This window comes from Phodopus roborovskii, unplaced genomic scaffold (genome assembly GCF_943737965.1).
Source record: "Phodopus roborovskii unplaced genomic scaffold, PHOROB, whole genome shotgun sequence".
In the NCBI taxonomy this organism is placed as follows: domain Eukaryota; kingdom Metazoa; phylum Chordata; class Mammalia; order Rodentia; family Cricetidae; genus Phodopus; species Phodopus roborovskii.
The window spans coordinates 1,614,615-1,630,033 of record NW_026125575.1 but is presented as its reverse complement, the minus strand read 5'-3'; the positions used below and the strand labels follow the sequence as shown (position 1 = coordinate 1,630,033).

At 42.8% G+C, this 15,419-nt stretch overlaps 1 protein-coding gene across 1 annotated transcript in view; it reads right to left on the bottom strand.

Moving 5' to 3' along the window:
- Positions 1–15,419, bottom strand: part of Dnah11 (dynein axonemal heavy chain 11) — a 294,048-nt gene that overhangs the window by 39,143 nt on the left and 239,486 nt on the right. Inside the window, exons 66-68 of the mRNA XM_051177827.1 lie at positions 9,940–10,144; positions 7,684–7,848; positions 3,499–3,639 (exon numbers count right to left, since the gene is read on the bottom strand). Coding sequence (XP_051033784.1) covers positions 3,499–3,639; positions 7,684–7,848; positions 9,940–10,144 — 511 coding nt within the window. The remainder of the gene's footprint in view (positions 1–3,498; positions 3,640–7,683; positions 7,849–9,939; positions 10,145–15,419) is intronic.

The following is a 15,419-nucleotide window of genomic DNA, read 5'->3' as shown; positions in this document are numbered from 1 at the left end:
TTTATTTACTTTCAAATTGTGGTTTAAAAATACCTATAGAATAATTACCACGGTAACTATTTTAAATGTATAGTAGTATTAAGGTTTGTCACCAACTTCAAAACATTTTTACCCTGCAAAACGGAGTCTATTTACCAAACATTCATTCTTCCACCTCCCTGCCCTTGACAACCACCACTCTACTTTGCTTTTCATTTGCTTTGACTACTCCAGTATCTCACGTTGAGTGGAGTCACACTGGTCAACCTCCTGACTGTTTATTTCCCTCCGGATAACTAATGGCTTCCAGGTTCTACCAGGTCATAGCACACTTCAGGATTTCATTTCTTCTGAAGGCTGACTGGTGTTCCACTGCATGCCCAGGCCATGCTGGTAACCCCTTCGTTCACTGACAGGCATTCGGATGGTCTCTACGGCTGACCTAACTCACTATTCCTGCTATGAAGAGGAGTCTTGCTCTTGTCTGACTGGCATCTTCCTAACCAGTGATGTCGAACACTCTGCATATGGCTGTTGGTCATTTCATCTCTTTCTCTGTTAGTGAAATATCTAAGTCCTTAGCACATTTATTTTTTATCATATTACCTACTCTGCAATTCCACCCATTGCTTTTTGGGATGTCTTATATGATTGCTGCTTGTTTTGAAATTGCTCTTAGTATTTACTATTTTATTTCATGTCTATTCACCACGAGGATGGAGGAGTTTGTACACATCTGTCTCTCTACACGGGTGTACTTTAAGCAGGAGAGCACAGGATGGTTTAGTTTGTAGCATATATGAAAGGAAGTAAAAGATGATGTCAGGCGCACAAGACAAACACCAGCCTCGCATATGCTCAGCAAGTGCTCTGCTCTACTACTGAGCTATATCCTCAGCCCTCTGTTATTAGTACTAACTTCGGTGTGCACGTGTGCGTCCTCAGCCTTGTTATTACTAATTTCAGTGTGTGTGCACGTGTGTTCACTCACGTGTTTGGAACCAAAAGGTCAAGCTCAGGTGTTATTAAATTAGCCAGCCCGTGCGTGCGTGCGTGCGTGCGTGCGTGCGTGCGTGCGTGTGTGTGTGTGTGTGTGTGTGTGTGTGTGTGTGTGTGTGTGCGCGTGCGTGCATGAACCTGTTTCTACCTCCGCTTCCTCCCACCATGCCCGATGCCTGACATGGGTGCTGGGGATTGAACTCAGGCCCTCAGCATTTTACTGACTACGCTGTTTCCCCAGCCCTAGAACCCTTGTACTTTCACCATCACAAGAACAGTCCTAAGTGCTTCCTTAAGATTCCACTCCCACCCACCATCCGGTTGCGAGTTCCAGACCCACCTCTGTCACTGTAGATTAATCTAGCCTTTTCTCTAGTCTCACACAAACACGGTTTACATGGCATGCACTCTTCAGCGTCTCTCTTCTGACACAACATTTTGATGATACACGAACACACACACCTGTAGTTTATTCCTTTACACTCTGAGCAATCTCTTTGGATTGTTTACAAATTTTAACAAAGGTCTATGAACGTTGTGATCAACTTTTGTGTGAATATTCGTGTTTATGTTTCTCTTAGGCCCATACCTGGAAAAAAATGTGGTGCCATCTTAAAACTGTACCCTGTACTTAATAGGGGAGTCACCAAACTGTCCTCCAAAATGACTTACGGACATTCATTTCCCCGGCAATGTGAGGACATTGAGATGCCTTATCATTGCAGAGATCTTAGCAGTTCCTATAGGGAATGCGTTAAGATCTCAGTCTGCTTTGATTCGGCATTCCTGTGATCACGGCTGAACATTTTTTCTCATAACACAGGTGTATGTCTTTCTCTCCCTGTGTCTATCCAGCCTGACTACGTTCTTCATACACAGCGGCAAATTCTTTGTTAGACACATGTATTATGAATTTTGATTTTTCCCAGCCCATAGTGTATCCCTTCATTTTCCGAATAGTCTCTCTTAAAGACTGTAAACCTTAAATATTGTGATAAGACTGGATTCTATTTTTGTGGGTGTCAATGTTCACAAGGACCACTCTGTATTTTCCTTGTAATACCTTTGTCTAGCTGGGCATTTGTTAATCTAGGATTGCTGGGTTAGTTTCTTCATTCTCCTCACACAGAGCTGCTGTTGTAAAATCTGGGCACACTATGCGTGTCAAGGCTTCTGCATGCCAGTTACACATTAGTAGGAGGCATGCTAGTCATACTCAATTCATTGACAGCCCATCTCCAAGAGCCTGGGGTACAGATTCAAATCATACCCAGTATCTGTTCACTTCTGAGTCTTTCACCATCATTCCAGCCATCTGCTTGAGGCCTTCCAATGGATTCTTGTACAGAGAATATAATCTAGATTCCTTAATAGCCTGCAAAGCTCTACAGGATCAAGTCCAAGGAGCCCTCCTCGATACTTCCTCCTACCTAGGATCCCCAGCCCTTTCACGATTCACATAGCTCTATTTACCCAATTCTTTTAGGTAGTCAAATTCTCCCTTTCCTTGAAGCACAGGCTAAAACACCCCTTCCTCCGGATGGCTTTGCCTGTGCCCCTGAAAAAAGTTAAATCTCTCCTATTTATCACTATAGGCATCTTTTTATTGGCCTGTGTGTTCCTTAAAGACATGTATATGTCCACCCCCAGTCAGAGGAGGACTACTGGTGGAGTTCTTTCTGCCCTTCTTCTGAGTGGGTCATGGGATCCAACTCAGGTTGTCAGTTACTTGAAAGTTTGAAATTAACCTAGTGTCTAAAGTATGGACCACTGTAATTACTGACATGTAATTTCAAATGTTATAGAGAAATAAAAATGCAAATCAGAATTTTATTTTTTTACATAAAATCCACTCAAGTAAAGCTAACTGATGCTTGCACATGGCTGTATGGTGGCTTTTCTTATTTAAACAACTTTATGACGAGCAGATGTGGTGGTATTGCCTTATGCCATTTTGGACAAAGTGTATTTTAGTGGATTCTCTTTCTCCTCTTCTTCCTCATGTCCAGCTCCCCTGGTAACCTCCCCATTGGGTTCTTTACTTTTTCAATGTCCCATGCGCCCTTTGCCTACCTCTAATGTTTTTACTACAAACACAACACAAACAGCCTGTGCACTCAATGACAAGCCTCTTGCAAGAAAATGGATCTTATTAAGTATTCGTTTCAAAACTGAGAGCAAGAGTTACAGGAACCTTCCCAAGGGCAGAGTGGCAGGGCAGACAGAACCCGGCTTTTGGGGTCAAACAGGCACAAGCTGAAATTCTCGCTCTTATAGTCACAAAACGTGAACTTCTGGGCTATCTGAAAACGTTACCTATTTTGATGAGGAGAAAACGTACGTATTTTCTTGGGGTGTTTTAGGATTCCAGATATGTGCAATGGTGGCTTGAAAAGGCCTGCCTGGTTCTTTCTCCCTATGGACCAGGACTGCTTAGGGATAAATCCCTAATTTCCAGGGAGAAAAAAAAGGTAAGCCTTCCCCAGATCGTGGATTTTCCTTCACCTCTTCAGCCATTACCTTCAAAGAGAACTGATAGATGGGGTTGATCTTCCTGAGGTCGTTAATAACGAAGTACAGAAGAGAGGCTCTTGCTGCTACTGGCCTGTAGCACTCCCTGGTCTTGTTGATTGTTCCTTCGTTTTCCCTGGTTTCTATCACCTGCGGTGGGATCAAATGACAGCAGTCACTTATCCTAAGAGTCTTCTGAACAAATTCCAGCAAAGAGGGATGCTTAGGAATATCTGAAATGAACGGCTATCACTAGTTGGCCCTGATGATGTTGTGATCATGTTTGTAATCCCAGGATTTGGGAAGCTGAGCCAGGAGAGTGGCTGTTAAATTTGAGTCTGGTCTGCAATACTATGGAGTGTTCAAGAACAGCCTGCGGTGGTGAGTGAAAACTGTTGTACGTTTCTAATACTCAAGGTATTGTGTCTGTATAGCTCATTTAATGGCGTAGTACAAATTTCTAGACCTTCAAAGTTATTATTAACCATATAGAATGATAAGGAAATATAGTTTAGTAATTAGTCAGCTATAACAACCGAACTTGTAGTCACATCGGGTATGCTTACAAGGTCAAACATATATTTTAGAAGGACGGGTCATCATCAAACACTTCAGAGACCTACAGAATATGGCATCTAACATGCTTTAATAACATAGGTTCTTTTTTATGACAATGAGACATGTCTGCTCCTGGTAGCACCAATCTACGTCAGAGAAGATGATGGGCATTGAAGAAATGCCACATGGAGTTTGAGTTCTTTGTGATAAAGGTTAAGACACTGGGCAAGGAAGTCCCCTTGCCTCGACTGCTGGCAGTGTGCTGTCCAAACTGGACAAACAGGACACCAAAAGGAGTGACTGCAAACCTTGACAAGACAAGGCAGTCCAGTCCTTCAGGTTATCCTGGTTCACAGAAATGTCTGTCAGATGTGCTAGGCCCCTATGGTTAGCTAGTGGCGAGCTCCATTCTCCGACCCCCAGATTGGCTTTCTTTGTGCAAGAAAGATATCACCACAGAGAACCCTACTCAGAAAAACAAAGCAAGCAAAGGAAGAATTACCAGTGAAATCTACAACATGCCAGGCATCTATGGACTTGAGGTTTGATGAATGAAATGTGCTCACCACATGAGTCCTGGGCCTGTGTCAGAGCTGGGATCCCATGTGGGAGGGTTGTTCTCTGTCCTCCATGCAGTGTGTTACATGGGAGCCCAATTTATGAGTGTATGTCAAGCACGCATGTGCACGCACACGTACGCACACCCAAAAAATAAATAACAAAGCCATTCTTAAATTCCTAGTTTTTGATAGCCTTTCCTCATGAACTGCATTCTGGTGAGAAGGGATATTGCTCTAGTTGTTCCTATAGATCGAAATAACCTTCATTGTTTCATGTCTACAGACTCTGCTGCTGAGTAATGTCACCTTTCTGTCTCCTGTCTCTCGTTCAGGCCTTAAAATCTTAGCTGTACCACCTCTCAGGGATGGCCCTTAAAAGTTTGCTGGATCAATCCAGAGCCAATGATTTTATTAGGTGAAAGGTCTGCGAACGCAGCCAAGGTCAGCCAAGGTCAATAGCACATGCCATAGCCACACTTCCTGAACAGTCTCTACAGGAGGGCTCTCTCAGCCGTTAAATTCCAACAGCACCAGATCTCCACATACTCAATCATTCCCATTTATTCTTACTTTTCTTACTTGTTAGCCCCTCTGGGCACTTTTTATGAGTCATTTTCACAGGGTAAATGATGCATTGAGACCCACAGAGAACTTTAGTTTCAAAGATACACACACACACACACACACACAATATGTATATCTCACATATCAACTAATGTATTCATTTTTTATTGAAGGGTCAAAAAATGCCCATTTCCAAAAACAAACAAGAACCTATTTCTTTTTTCTCTAAGAACACATGCTGGCCCTGCAGTGTTAAGTGATAGAATGTTTCCCCCTAAACACGTCTATGGTCTTGATTCATAAAGTCTGAGAATGGAAAGGACATGAAGTACAGAGAGCAGAGAGGCTTCACGGTGATGTATTAAGACAGGAAGCAACATTTTAAAAGACAATTAGAAGTTAACCTAGAAGCTCAGACTTAATTTACTTAATTGCCCTAATCTTTACTATCTTAGGAGCCACCTAGAAACCACTTACTTTAAAGGATGGAGTAATTTGGGATTCAATTTCTTTTGCTCAATTTAAGGCACATACATTGGATGTATGGCAACACAGCCCCGGCTGGGTAATTAGTGGATTACTTAGGAATGAGGATATTCCACAAAGCAAACAACAGTCTACATCTTTCCAAATTACACCATGTTAACAGTCAGTGGCTACTTGAGGAAGTCCAAAGGGCACACAACACACACGGCCCATTGTGATCCAAGCTGCTCTATTACCAGGAGGCTGCTCTATTACCAGGAGGCTGTTCAAGAGAAGCGGTTTGTCATCTTTTGAAAAATGTCATTTTCCCAGGGTAAATGATGCGCCGAGACCCACAGGAGACCATTCCCTCCTCGGCTTCCTGCCACCTCATGCCTGTAAACACAGATTCAGCCCCCAAGATTTCTCTAAGAAAACACAACACCCTGTGATGACTAACTATTTGCTGAAGCCGAGCTTTGTACTTCCTCTCTCTAGCTTATACTACAAAAGCCAGAAGGCTCCAATACTGGCCACACAGGAAAAACAGTTTGGATGATTACATCTGTGTGGAACTTGAAGTACAAATCGAAGCTATTCCCATTCCTAATCCTATACAGGTGGTCTAAGTGTTGAGGGCTGTTTGTTAAATGCTCTAGGTTATATAATGTCTTAGTTAGGGTTTCTACTGCTGTGACAAAATACCATGACCAAAAAAACAAGTTGGGGAGGAAAGGGTTTGTTAGGCTTACACTTCAGCACTGCTGTTCATCGCTGAAGGAAGTCAGGACAGGAACTCAAACAGGAGGATCGGGGAAACAGAAACTGTTACAGAGGTCATGGAGGGAAGCTGCTCACTGGCTTGCTTTTCCCATGGCTTGTTTACTCCACCTTCTTATAGATCCCAGGACCAACAGCCCAGAGATGGCACCACCCACCATGGGCTGGGCCCTCACTGAGAAAATGCCTTACAGCTGGATCTCAAGGAGGCATTCCCTCAGATAAGGCTCTTTCCTCTCTGATGACTCTCAGCTTGTGACAAGTTGACACGCAAAACCACCCAACAACAACACAAGCAAATCTGTCTTTGATGGGAGAGGTCATTCTGTAAATATGTTTCTTATTGGTTAATGAATAAAGCACTGTTGACCAATAGGAAAGCAAGATAGGCGGGACTAGGAGACAAGGAGGAGTCCGGGAGAGGTAGGAGGAGATTCAACATGTAGGATTGAGAGAGCAGAGGGCTGAACCCTCTCTCCAGCAAGCCAAGACCACGTGGAAACACTTAGATTAATAGAAATGGGTTAATATTTAAGACAGATAGCCAATAAGAAACACTAGTAACAGGCCAACAGCTTTGTATCTAATACAGCGTCTCTGTGTGTTATTTGGGGCTGGGACCAGACCGGCAAGAAAAACCTACTCATGTCATCTCAGAGGAATTCCCAAACCTAATTCAGTTGTATTGACTGAAATTCCCAGAGGCCGGTGGTGACCGGATTCACACTCATGTATAAGATTCTACAAGGCCCAATGATAGGACTTCCTGGCTAGAGAGAGTTAAAACATTGCAGACGAAAGCCAACTTATCTTGTTATTTTTAGACCCTTGAAAGCAATTCATGGCCCACACACCCTTGTCTGACCCAATATTCTTGTGGCTATCAAAAAACTTTTAAAATGATTCTTAGCAAGCCACTAGCTTCTACCAACTCCAGAAGTCAAAATGTCACTAGATAGCCTCTGAGGCCTATAGTAGAATTATTCCTGTTTTGTGATAACCCATCTGCCTAATGCTTCTACCAGTATATTGTAAGTGACTCAATTTATAATTTTCTTTTTCTGTGTTACTATAAAAACAACATCATGAGCCTGTTACCACACTAGGTTATTGTATTTGGCATAACCTGAACCTGTATTCCCAGGCAATGGTCCCTCCTATTTGGCTCCAGAATAAACTGCCTCTTACTGCCTTTGGGAGCTATGTTTTTGTGGTGACAGCTGTGACCAGTTCCATTCCAGCAGAGCACTGAACCTGCTGCCCTTACCTTGCGCTCTATCTCTGCTGCGGTGGCCTTGGTGGTCTCCAGGCTCTCTACCAGCTCCGTGTCATCCAGGAAGCTCCCCTCTGCAGCAGACAGGCGCAGGAGAAGGTCGTTCTCAAGCTGTGTCAGCTCTATCTTAAAGTCGTTTTGGTGCTTTGTCAGTTCCAGCTAATGGGAAATGTTTGGAACAGTGGTTAATGTCTGCTTTGCTCTAGACAGTTCCCATAATCACAGGAGTCACAGGGGTCAGTACGAGTATGACTGAAGAGCAATGGTAAAACTACACTGATCACAGCTGTGAAAAATTCTTTTATGAAATTCAGGTAACATTCGGTTAGAATCCAAGGTTTAGAGGGTGGATGCTTATTTAGCATCAAGAACCTCTAGGAAGAGCCTGTTCAGGAAAATAATATCAATTTCCAGCTCATGCTCTGCTGTTTAAACAGCTTGGAGACCTATTGTGAGAAAGAGCTTATAGTTATGAAAAGGCTGTCCAACCGTCTTTCACCACAAACAGAGGTCCTGGGACAACTGTCACCAGGAAAAAAAAAAAAATACAGGTGATTACAGAGAATCACTATCAGAATGCTTAAACCATAACTGGCCACTGCAGGAGAGTCAAAAACTTCATGGGCACCTAGGGTGCCTTCCGAATTGATGCTTTCCCTCCTCTGGGCATTAGGCCACATGCTCACAAGAAAGACTAAAGAGTAAGCCACAATTGCCTTGGGCAGGAGCAAACTCAAGGGAACTGTAATCATTTTAGATAGGGCCTATGCCCAGAGCCTTCTCGTTAAAACCTTACCAGAGCTATGTTAACCCAGAAGGGCAATGAGAAAAACCCGAGGGCTTTAGGATTTCCAGTCTCACACAGAAACAGTTTGAAAAGGCTGAGGACTCAGTTATGTGTGGCTTTGTGTCTGCTGCCAGTAGACCCAAACACTTCCTTCGAGGGACACCAGTGGCCATAGTAGGCTGGGACTCAGAAGCACGCTCGACCAGGGGACCCCCACAGCCACAACACTTACCTAGGACCCAGAGAGAACAGCATCAACCAAAGAAGGGAACACACACCCAACAGAAGCAAGGCCAGACATCAACGCCAAGAAACACCTCAAGTATCATCACTCCAGATGCCTGGATCCCAGCATAAAACCACAAACACAAATAACCAAGACAAATACGCTTGCACCAGAACCCAGTAACTTCATTACAGTAAGGCCCCGAGAAAGTCAGTAATAGCTCGAGTACAAGACAAGGACTTCAAAACAGGGGTTATGAATACGGTCAAGGACCTTACAGGGTGAAGTCTGTGAAAACACAAACGGTTGGATGAAATAATGGAAGCAATACAAGGCACAGAAGTAGAATTTAACAGAGAAATAGAATCCATACACAAAATCTGAACGGAAATAAAACTGGAATTGAAAACTTTAGGGTGACAAATAGAAAACAAAACAAAAAATACAAAACCCTCAGGGATCAGTGTCTTCTTGTTCAGCCATCGCTAGAGAGGCTGCTTCTTAAAGTAGACAGAAACTAACGCAGACGTGACCCCCAAATGGACAACGTGCAGAGAGTGAGAACCTTTGGAGCATTCTGTCTCAAATGGAGGATCTTCATCAGGACGTTCAAGGAGCTATGTGGAAGAGGAAGCAGTAATCATAATAGCTAGAGATGATGGAGGACTCTAGGGAAACAGTCTCCTCCAGACACAGCAGGACTGACACACATACGAACTCAGAGAGCATGGCAGCATGCAGGCAGACACACACATATGAACTCAGAGAGCATGGTGGCAGCATGCAGGCAGACACACACATATGAACTCAGAGAGCATGGTGGCAGCATGCAGGCAGACACACATATGAACTCAGAGAGCATGGTGGCATGCATAAGGCCTGAACAGCCAGCCAGGATCCCAGGACTGGGAGAGGAAAGTGGGTATAGCACCTAACCAAGGTGCTGTCTTTAATGGATACCCACTGGCAAAGGAAAAACACCAGGTTTTTTCCAATAGAGTTTTTGTGGGCTGAATCCTCTTCCATTAGGATCCATTTCCAATCAAGAAAATGCCACAAGGGTTGCATAAAGAAGACAGCTGAAGCCGCTTGGCATTAGGAATTTCACATTAACTTTTCACATGTGTCTATACTTTCCTTAGTTACAGAATCCCTCTTCGAGTGAAAGCGCCTGGCATTGCGATCTGTGCGGAGGGAGTGATTCGTAAGTTCTGGGGGACGACGCAGGACTGTTTACCTTTAGCCTCTCCAAATCTGGCCTTTCCACACTGACCACCTCTGCCAGGAGCTGGGCTTCGAGGCCATCTTCTGTGACTGTGAAATCGAGGAGGGTCGTCTGGGCTTGTAGCTCTGGCTTGTAGTGGGGGTTTGCCAGTTTGGTGTGTAGGATGAGACGGAAGTTCTTGTTAAATTCGCATTCTTTGTCACCAATCCTGATGTACCTACAGGAGCCACAACACAGACCCTCAGGAGAACCCTGGGAACCAGGACAGTGGGAAGGTGCCATTCCATTCCTTGATTGTGGTAGCACTGCAGAGTCGGTAGGCCGGATAGAGGGATTCCCAGTTATTCCCAGTTTTCCTAAGACTCGGGATGAACACAAGATACCACTACACCTTGTAGCACAACCCATAGACAGATATTGGTGTCCAAGCTTCAAGCTGAAGATCAGAGAAGCAAAGCAGCCAAGCCAGTAGATATTACCTCTACCCCCAGCTGAAATGGCAAGCCTGTCTCCTCCAATCCTCAGAAGCAAAAGGCTCTTAATTCCTGTCTCCTCCTCCTTATATTCTTTTCTCCACCCAGCCACATCACGCCTGTCTCCGCCTCCCTCGTGCTGTGATTACAGGCATGGGATCCCAGGTGCTGAGATCACCTGTGTGTGAGCTGTTTTTTAGGACTGGATCAATTACCTGTAGTCAGTGTGGCCTTGAACTAACAGAGATCCTGCTACCTCTTAATCCTAAATCCTGGGGTTAAAGGTGTGTACCACCCCCACCTAACTCTTATAGCTAACTAGTGTGCCTGTTTTGCTATTTTGATCTCCCGAGGCTTTAATAAATCATAAACAACATATCACCACAAGGCCCTTGTCTCTTCTTGTATGAATTGCTTACAGTGTGACCATCCAACCTTATAGTGTTGCTCTGACAATCAGCAAATGGTAGCTTTCACTGTACTTTCTGGGATTGAATTTATACCAGACATTGCTATTATTTTTCCTATAGAGTTATTATTTTCAAAGCATTTCCATGTGAAATCATAGGAAAACACTGTTCTTGAAAGGAGAGAATAAAACATGCATGTGTTGATATATATATATATGTACATACATATATATATATATTACATACACACATATTAACTCTGTGGCCTATGCTGAACTATATTACTATGCAACGAGTGGAATATTTTATTTACCAAAATATTAAAACACACACTTATGCATGCTATACTATTAAATAATACATTAGTTACTTTATTGTTATGGTAAAATATTACCATATTAACTATAGTAACAATTTATTATATTAATAGATACTTATGTTTCTAAAACTAAGCTACTGAAATGCATATTTAGCTTGATTGTTTTCTACAGTTTTTGCCTGGCTCACATTCTCTTTTCTCCTAGGAACCCACTATGAGGATCAACCTGATGCAGAGTTCTTCAGTTCACACGACAGTCAGTCAGACAGACGGACAGTCAGGCAATCAGGAATTAAATCCACAGATACAGCAACTTCTCAGCATTCTGCTTAGGTGGCCTGAGCTATGTGGAGTGAAAATTCACTTAAGAGTCTGGAATGCGGCTAAAGCAAGGAACAACTTCTCTCTTTCATTTACTCTGGGATATTAATGAAAATTCTGGATTCTTTACTATTAAGTCTGTAAAACTTATTTTTTGAGGTACTTGGGTTTGGACCTATATCTCCATGCACACTAGACAGGCATTCTACCACTGAATCATGTCTCCAACCTACTTTTTACTTTGTCCTTTGTAACAAGTCTCACTAAGTTGCCCAAACTTGCCTTTGGACTTGTGACTTTCCTGCCTCAGCCTCCCATGTAGCTGGGGCTATTGACCCACTGACTGATAAACATTTTGGTTGCCAAAATGTTATTATTATCAATGGCATGCAGAGCCTGTGTTGCTATTAATCTAAAGACAGAACACTATATAACCTGACAGAAAACAAGTTACTGCCTATCTCATTAACTTGAAGGTGAAAGGCGTTTTTTTGCTCACTTTATTACCTTTGGAAACTGAGCACAGTCAAAGAAATGACTGTGCAACATCCAGCACCTGTTTCCAACAATTAAAAAAAAAAATAATCGGAGCTACTCAAAATGCTATAATGTGGCAATATTTGGGCTGTTGGCCCTGACCCTTTTATAACTGTGCCTTGCAGAGCCGCTATCATGTGCAGATGGCAGTTAGAGTGCCTCTCATCCATTCAGCACTGTTTGGAGGAAGTTTAGAGACAATTTGCTTTAATGTGTAAAGATGATTAAAAATGATAATTTTCTTATACCATCCAAGCTTTCATTGTCTGGGTATGAATTAAGAATCCGAGAGCACTGAAAAGTGATCTTGCATTTAGAGTAGAAAGTCTCAAAAGGGGAGACAGGGTTGGCAGCAGACCACTTTAGAGGCAGCCTTTGTGAAGGAAGGTGATGTCATTCACTGTGTTGGTTTCAGTTTGTTTTTACTTTGTCAGTTCTTTTCCGGGAGGAAAAAGAGTCATTTTTCCAGCAGCCTACTCCTTACTGAGCCAGGGTATACCTACCTGTGTTGTGTGCCTTTCCCCATTTAAAACAAAGACTGATTTTGAATGACAAGTATTGGTATCTCTGTTAGAATACTGAGAACCTTTACAAGTGGATGGACCACAGGTCAAATGCTGCATGCGTATCAGGCAAGGACACTGGGCTAGCTAAAGATCATGGTGGCCTGAGATCTTGTTTATAGGTCAAGGGTTCACACAGTTTCCAGGTGGTATCATGCTCATTAAATTTTTTGACCGACTATTCCTTTGCTTTTGTGTGTGTGTGTGTGTGTTTGTGTTTGTGTGTGTGTGTGTGTGTGTGTGTGTGCACGTGATATTCTTTTATTTATTTTTTAAAAGATTTTATTTATTTATCATGTATACAGTGTTCTGTCTAGATGCCAGAAGGGGGCACCAGATCTCATTATAGATAGTTAAGGGTCACCATGTGGTTGCTGGGAATTGAACTCAGGACCTCTGGAAGAGCCATTAGTGCTCTGAGCCATCTCTCCAGCCCACTATTCTCTTTTAAATAGCAACTGAACACCTCTACTATGCCAGGTTGTCAGAGAGCCTTCCAAGCACAGGGCATCTAGTTATTTCCAAGACAATTTAGATCTCTGCTCTCACAAACACTACTTTCTATTAATAGGTATTTTGAGTACAGTATTTTAACTATACGGTCAGTCGTCATTCTATGCATCGAATACCCACAATGTGACAGGCATATGTAAAGGACAAACATCTGCTCATTCAGAAGACAGGCAAAGTACAGAAAGAGATTGTTCCTCAAAGATGAGATGCAAATGTCACCATGAAGACAAATGAGAGGAAGTTACAAAGGACGGTGCAGCACGGGATTCTGCTGATACACAATGTCCAGGTAGGTTACCAGTCACCACCAAATCCCAGCCACATGACAGGCACAAAGAGATCAAAGATCCACACTGCTACAAGATGATCGAAGGGAATATACAAATAAATTGCCAGTAAGCTCACAAATGATGCTGTCCTGTGAAAGAGGAAGGCTGAACTATTTGAGGACTTGGGAGAGCTCACCAGGAACACATGAAAAACTGTAGTAAAAGCCAAATTAACTTTGACATGTGTGCATATTTGTGTGTGTTCTCACAGATCCATGAGACTCCAAACAAACCACCACCATCATAGCTTATTTACTTCTGGAATCAAGCTACAAACCTCAAATCCACATCTTTCTGAGAAACAACAGGATCTCACATGGCACACCTGACCTCTGCAATGGGCTGTGGTCCAAGTACAGGTACAATAAAACATGTACAAGATCACCATTAGTCTAGGTGTGTCAGATGTGTGTGCCACATTATGTAGATCTCATGATTATTGGGGTCACATCCCAAATATATCTCATTATATCCATGCAATAACCCCATTTATTTATTTACTTGTTTGTTTTGGTTTTTTGAGACAGGGTTTCTGTGTGTAACAGCCCTGGCTGTCCTGAAATTTGCTTTGTAGACCAGGTCAGCCTCAAACTCATCGAGATCTGCCTGTCTCTACCCCCCAAATTGCTGGGATTAAAGGAGTGTGCCACCACAGGCTGGCCAACAAGAACCCCAATTTAAAAAAATCCCAAACTGAAATACTTCTGGTTTTAGTATTGCAAATGCAGAAACTGTACCTGCACACATAGTGTTTTTGGCCTCAGTAAGAAATTGCTCTAGAGCAGAAAGTAGTCAATGATTGCTGAAAAAGGTTATGAGGTATCAGCTCTGGATTTCTCCGTCTTACCATGTTCTCGTTGTTAGAAGCCTTTAAAGTCATTCTTTGCTCACGGGTTACACCTTGACACCTATTTCCTCTCTAGAAAATCCCAACAGTTAGCACAGTAGTATGACTTCTGCTAAAAGCCTAACACTCACCAATGGTTCTGATCACTAGAGGATATCACCAACAACCCCTCTCTAGGCTTTTGGGGACAACTCAGGAGGAAAGTCAACATTAAACATGGGTACAATGAAGTTTTCTGCTTGTTAAACATTTAGTCAAATATCTGCTTTATCACAATTTTTCTGCAACACACTCATGGTTGGCTCCGGATCTCACCTGTGTGCCTATGGGTACTGTGAGGCATTTTCAAACCTCAGTCTAAGAGCCAGGGTGTATTTCTGCTGTGCTTGGTATGAACAGTGACAGGGCTGGAGATGGTTCAGGTAGCAAGGTGCTCACCTTGCAAACAGAAGGACCCAAGTTTGTTCCTCAGCAGACACATGAAGATGGCTGTGGTGGTGCATGCCTGTACTGCTAACACCAAGGAGACAGAAACTGAAGGAACTCTGGGGCTTGCTGGCAAGCCAGCTAGATGAACTGTGGTAAGCTCTTGTTCAATCTCAAAAAATTAAGGTGATAAGCAATAGGAGAGAATACTTAGTATCAAATTCTGGCTTCCACATCAAGGGCACATACACTAAATAATGATAACTTAAATACTAAATAATAAACACCACACACTAAATAAATAATAAGGTGGGGGCTCTGCTGTGGAAGAAAACTGCCCATAAACTAGGTTTTTACACCTTGCTCAAAAGCATCATTTGATAGCTTTAGGTTTCCCAGGGACAGTAAATTATCCTCAATTGGGGTGTTTATGATCTATGAAAGGCAAAAATTGCATAATGACACAGTTGAGTTTTTATCATTGCTGCTAGGTTAATTTTTGGCTAATCTCCTGTCTGAGAAAATTAAACAGACCGTTAACACTCTCTTCTGATTTGAAGACTCTAAAAAAAGGACAGCATTAACCAGAGGGATGGGAAAACAAACAGATGCATGTTACAGCTTCCCAAGGTTGACTTCCCAGTACCCGAGGCCACCATGGCTCCTTGGAGCTGTGGGATGTGACTCAGAATTAGGAAGTGCATGTTTTTGTTTAAAGCATAGTCCTGCCCTGATGCCAGCAAAAACAGAATCC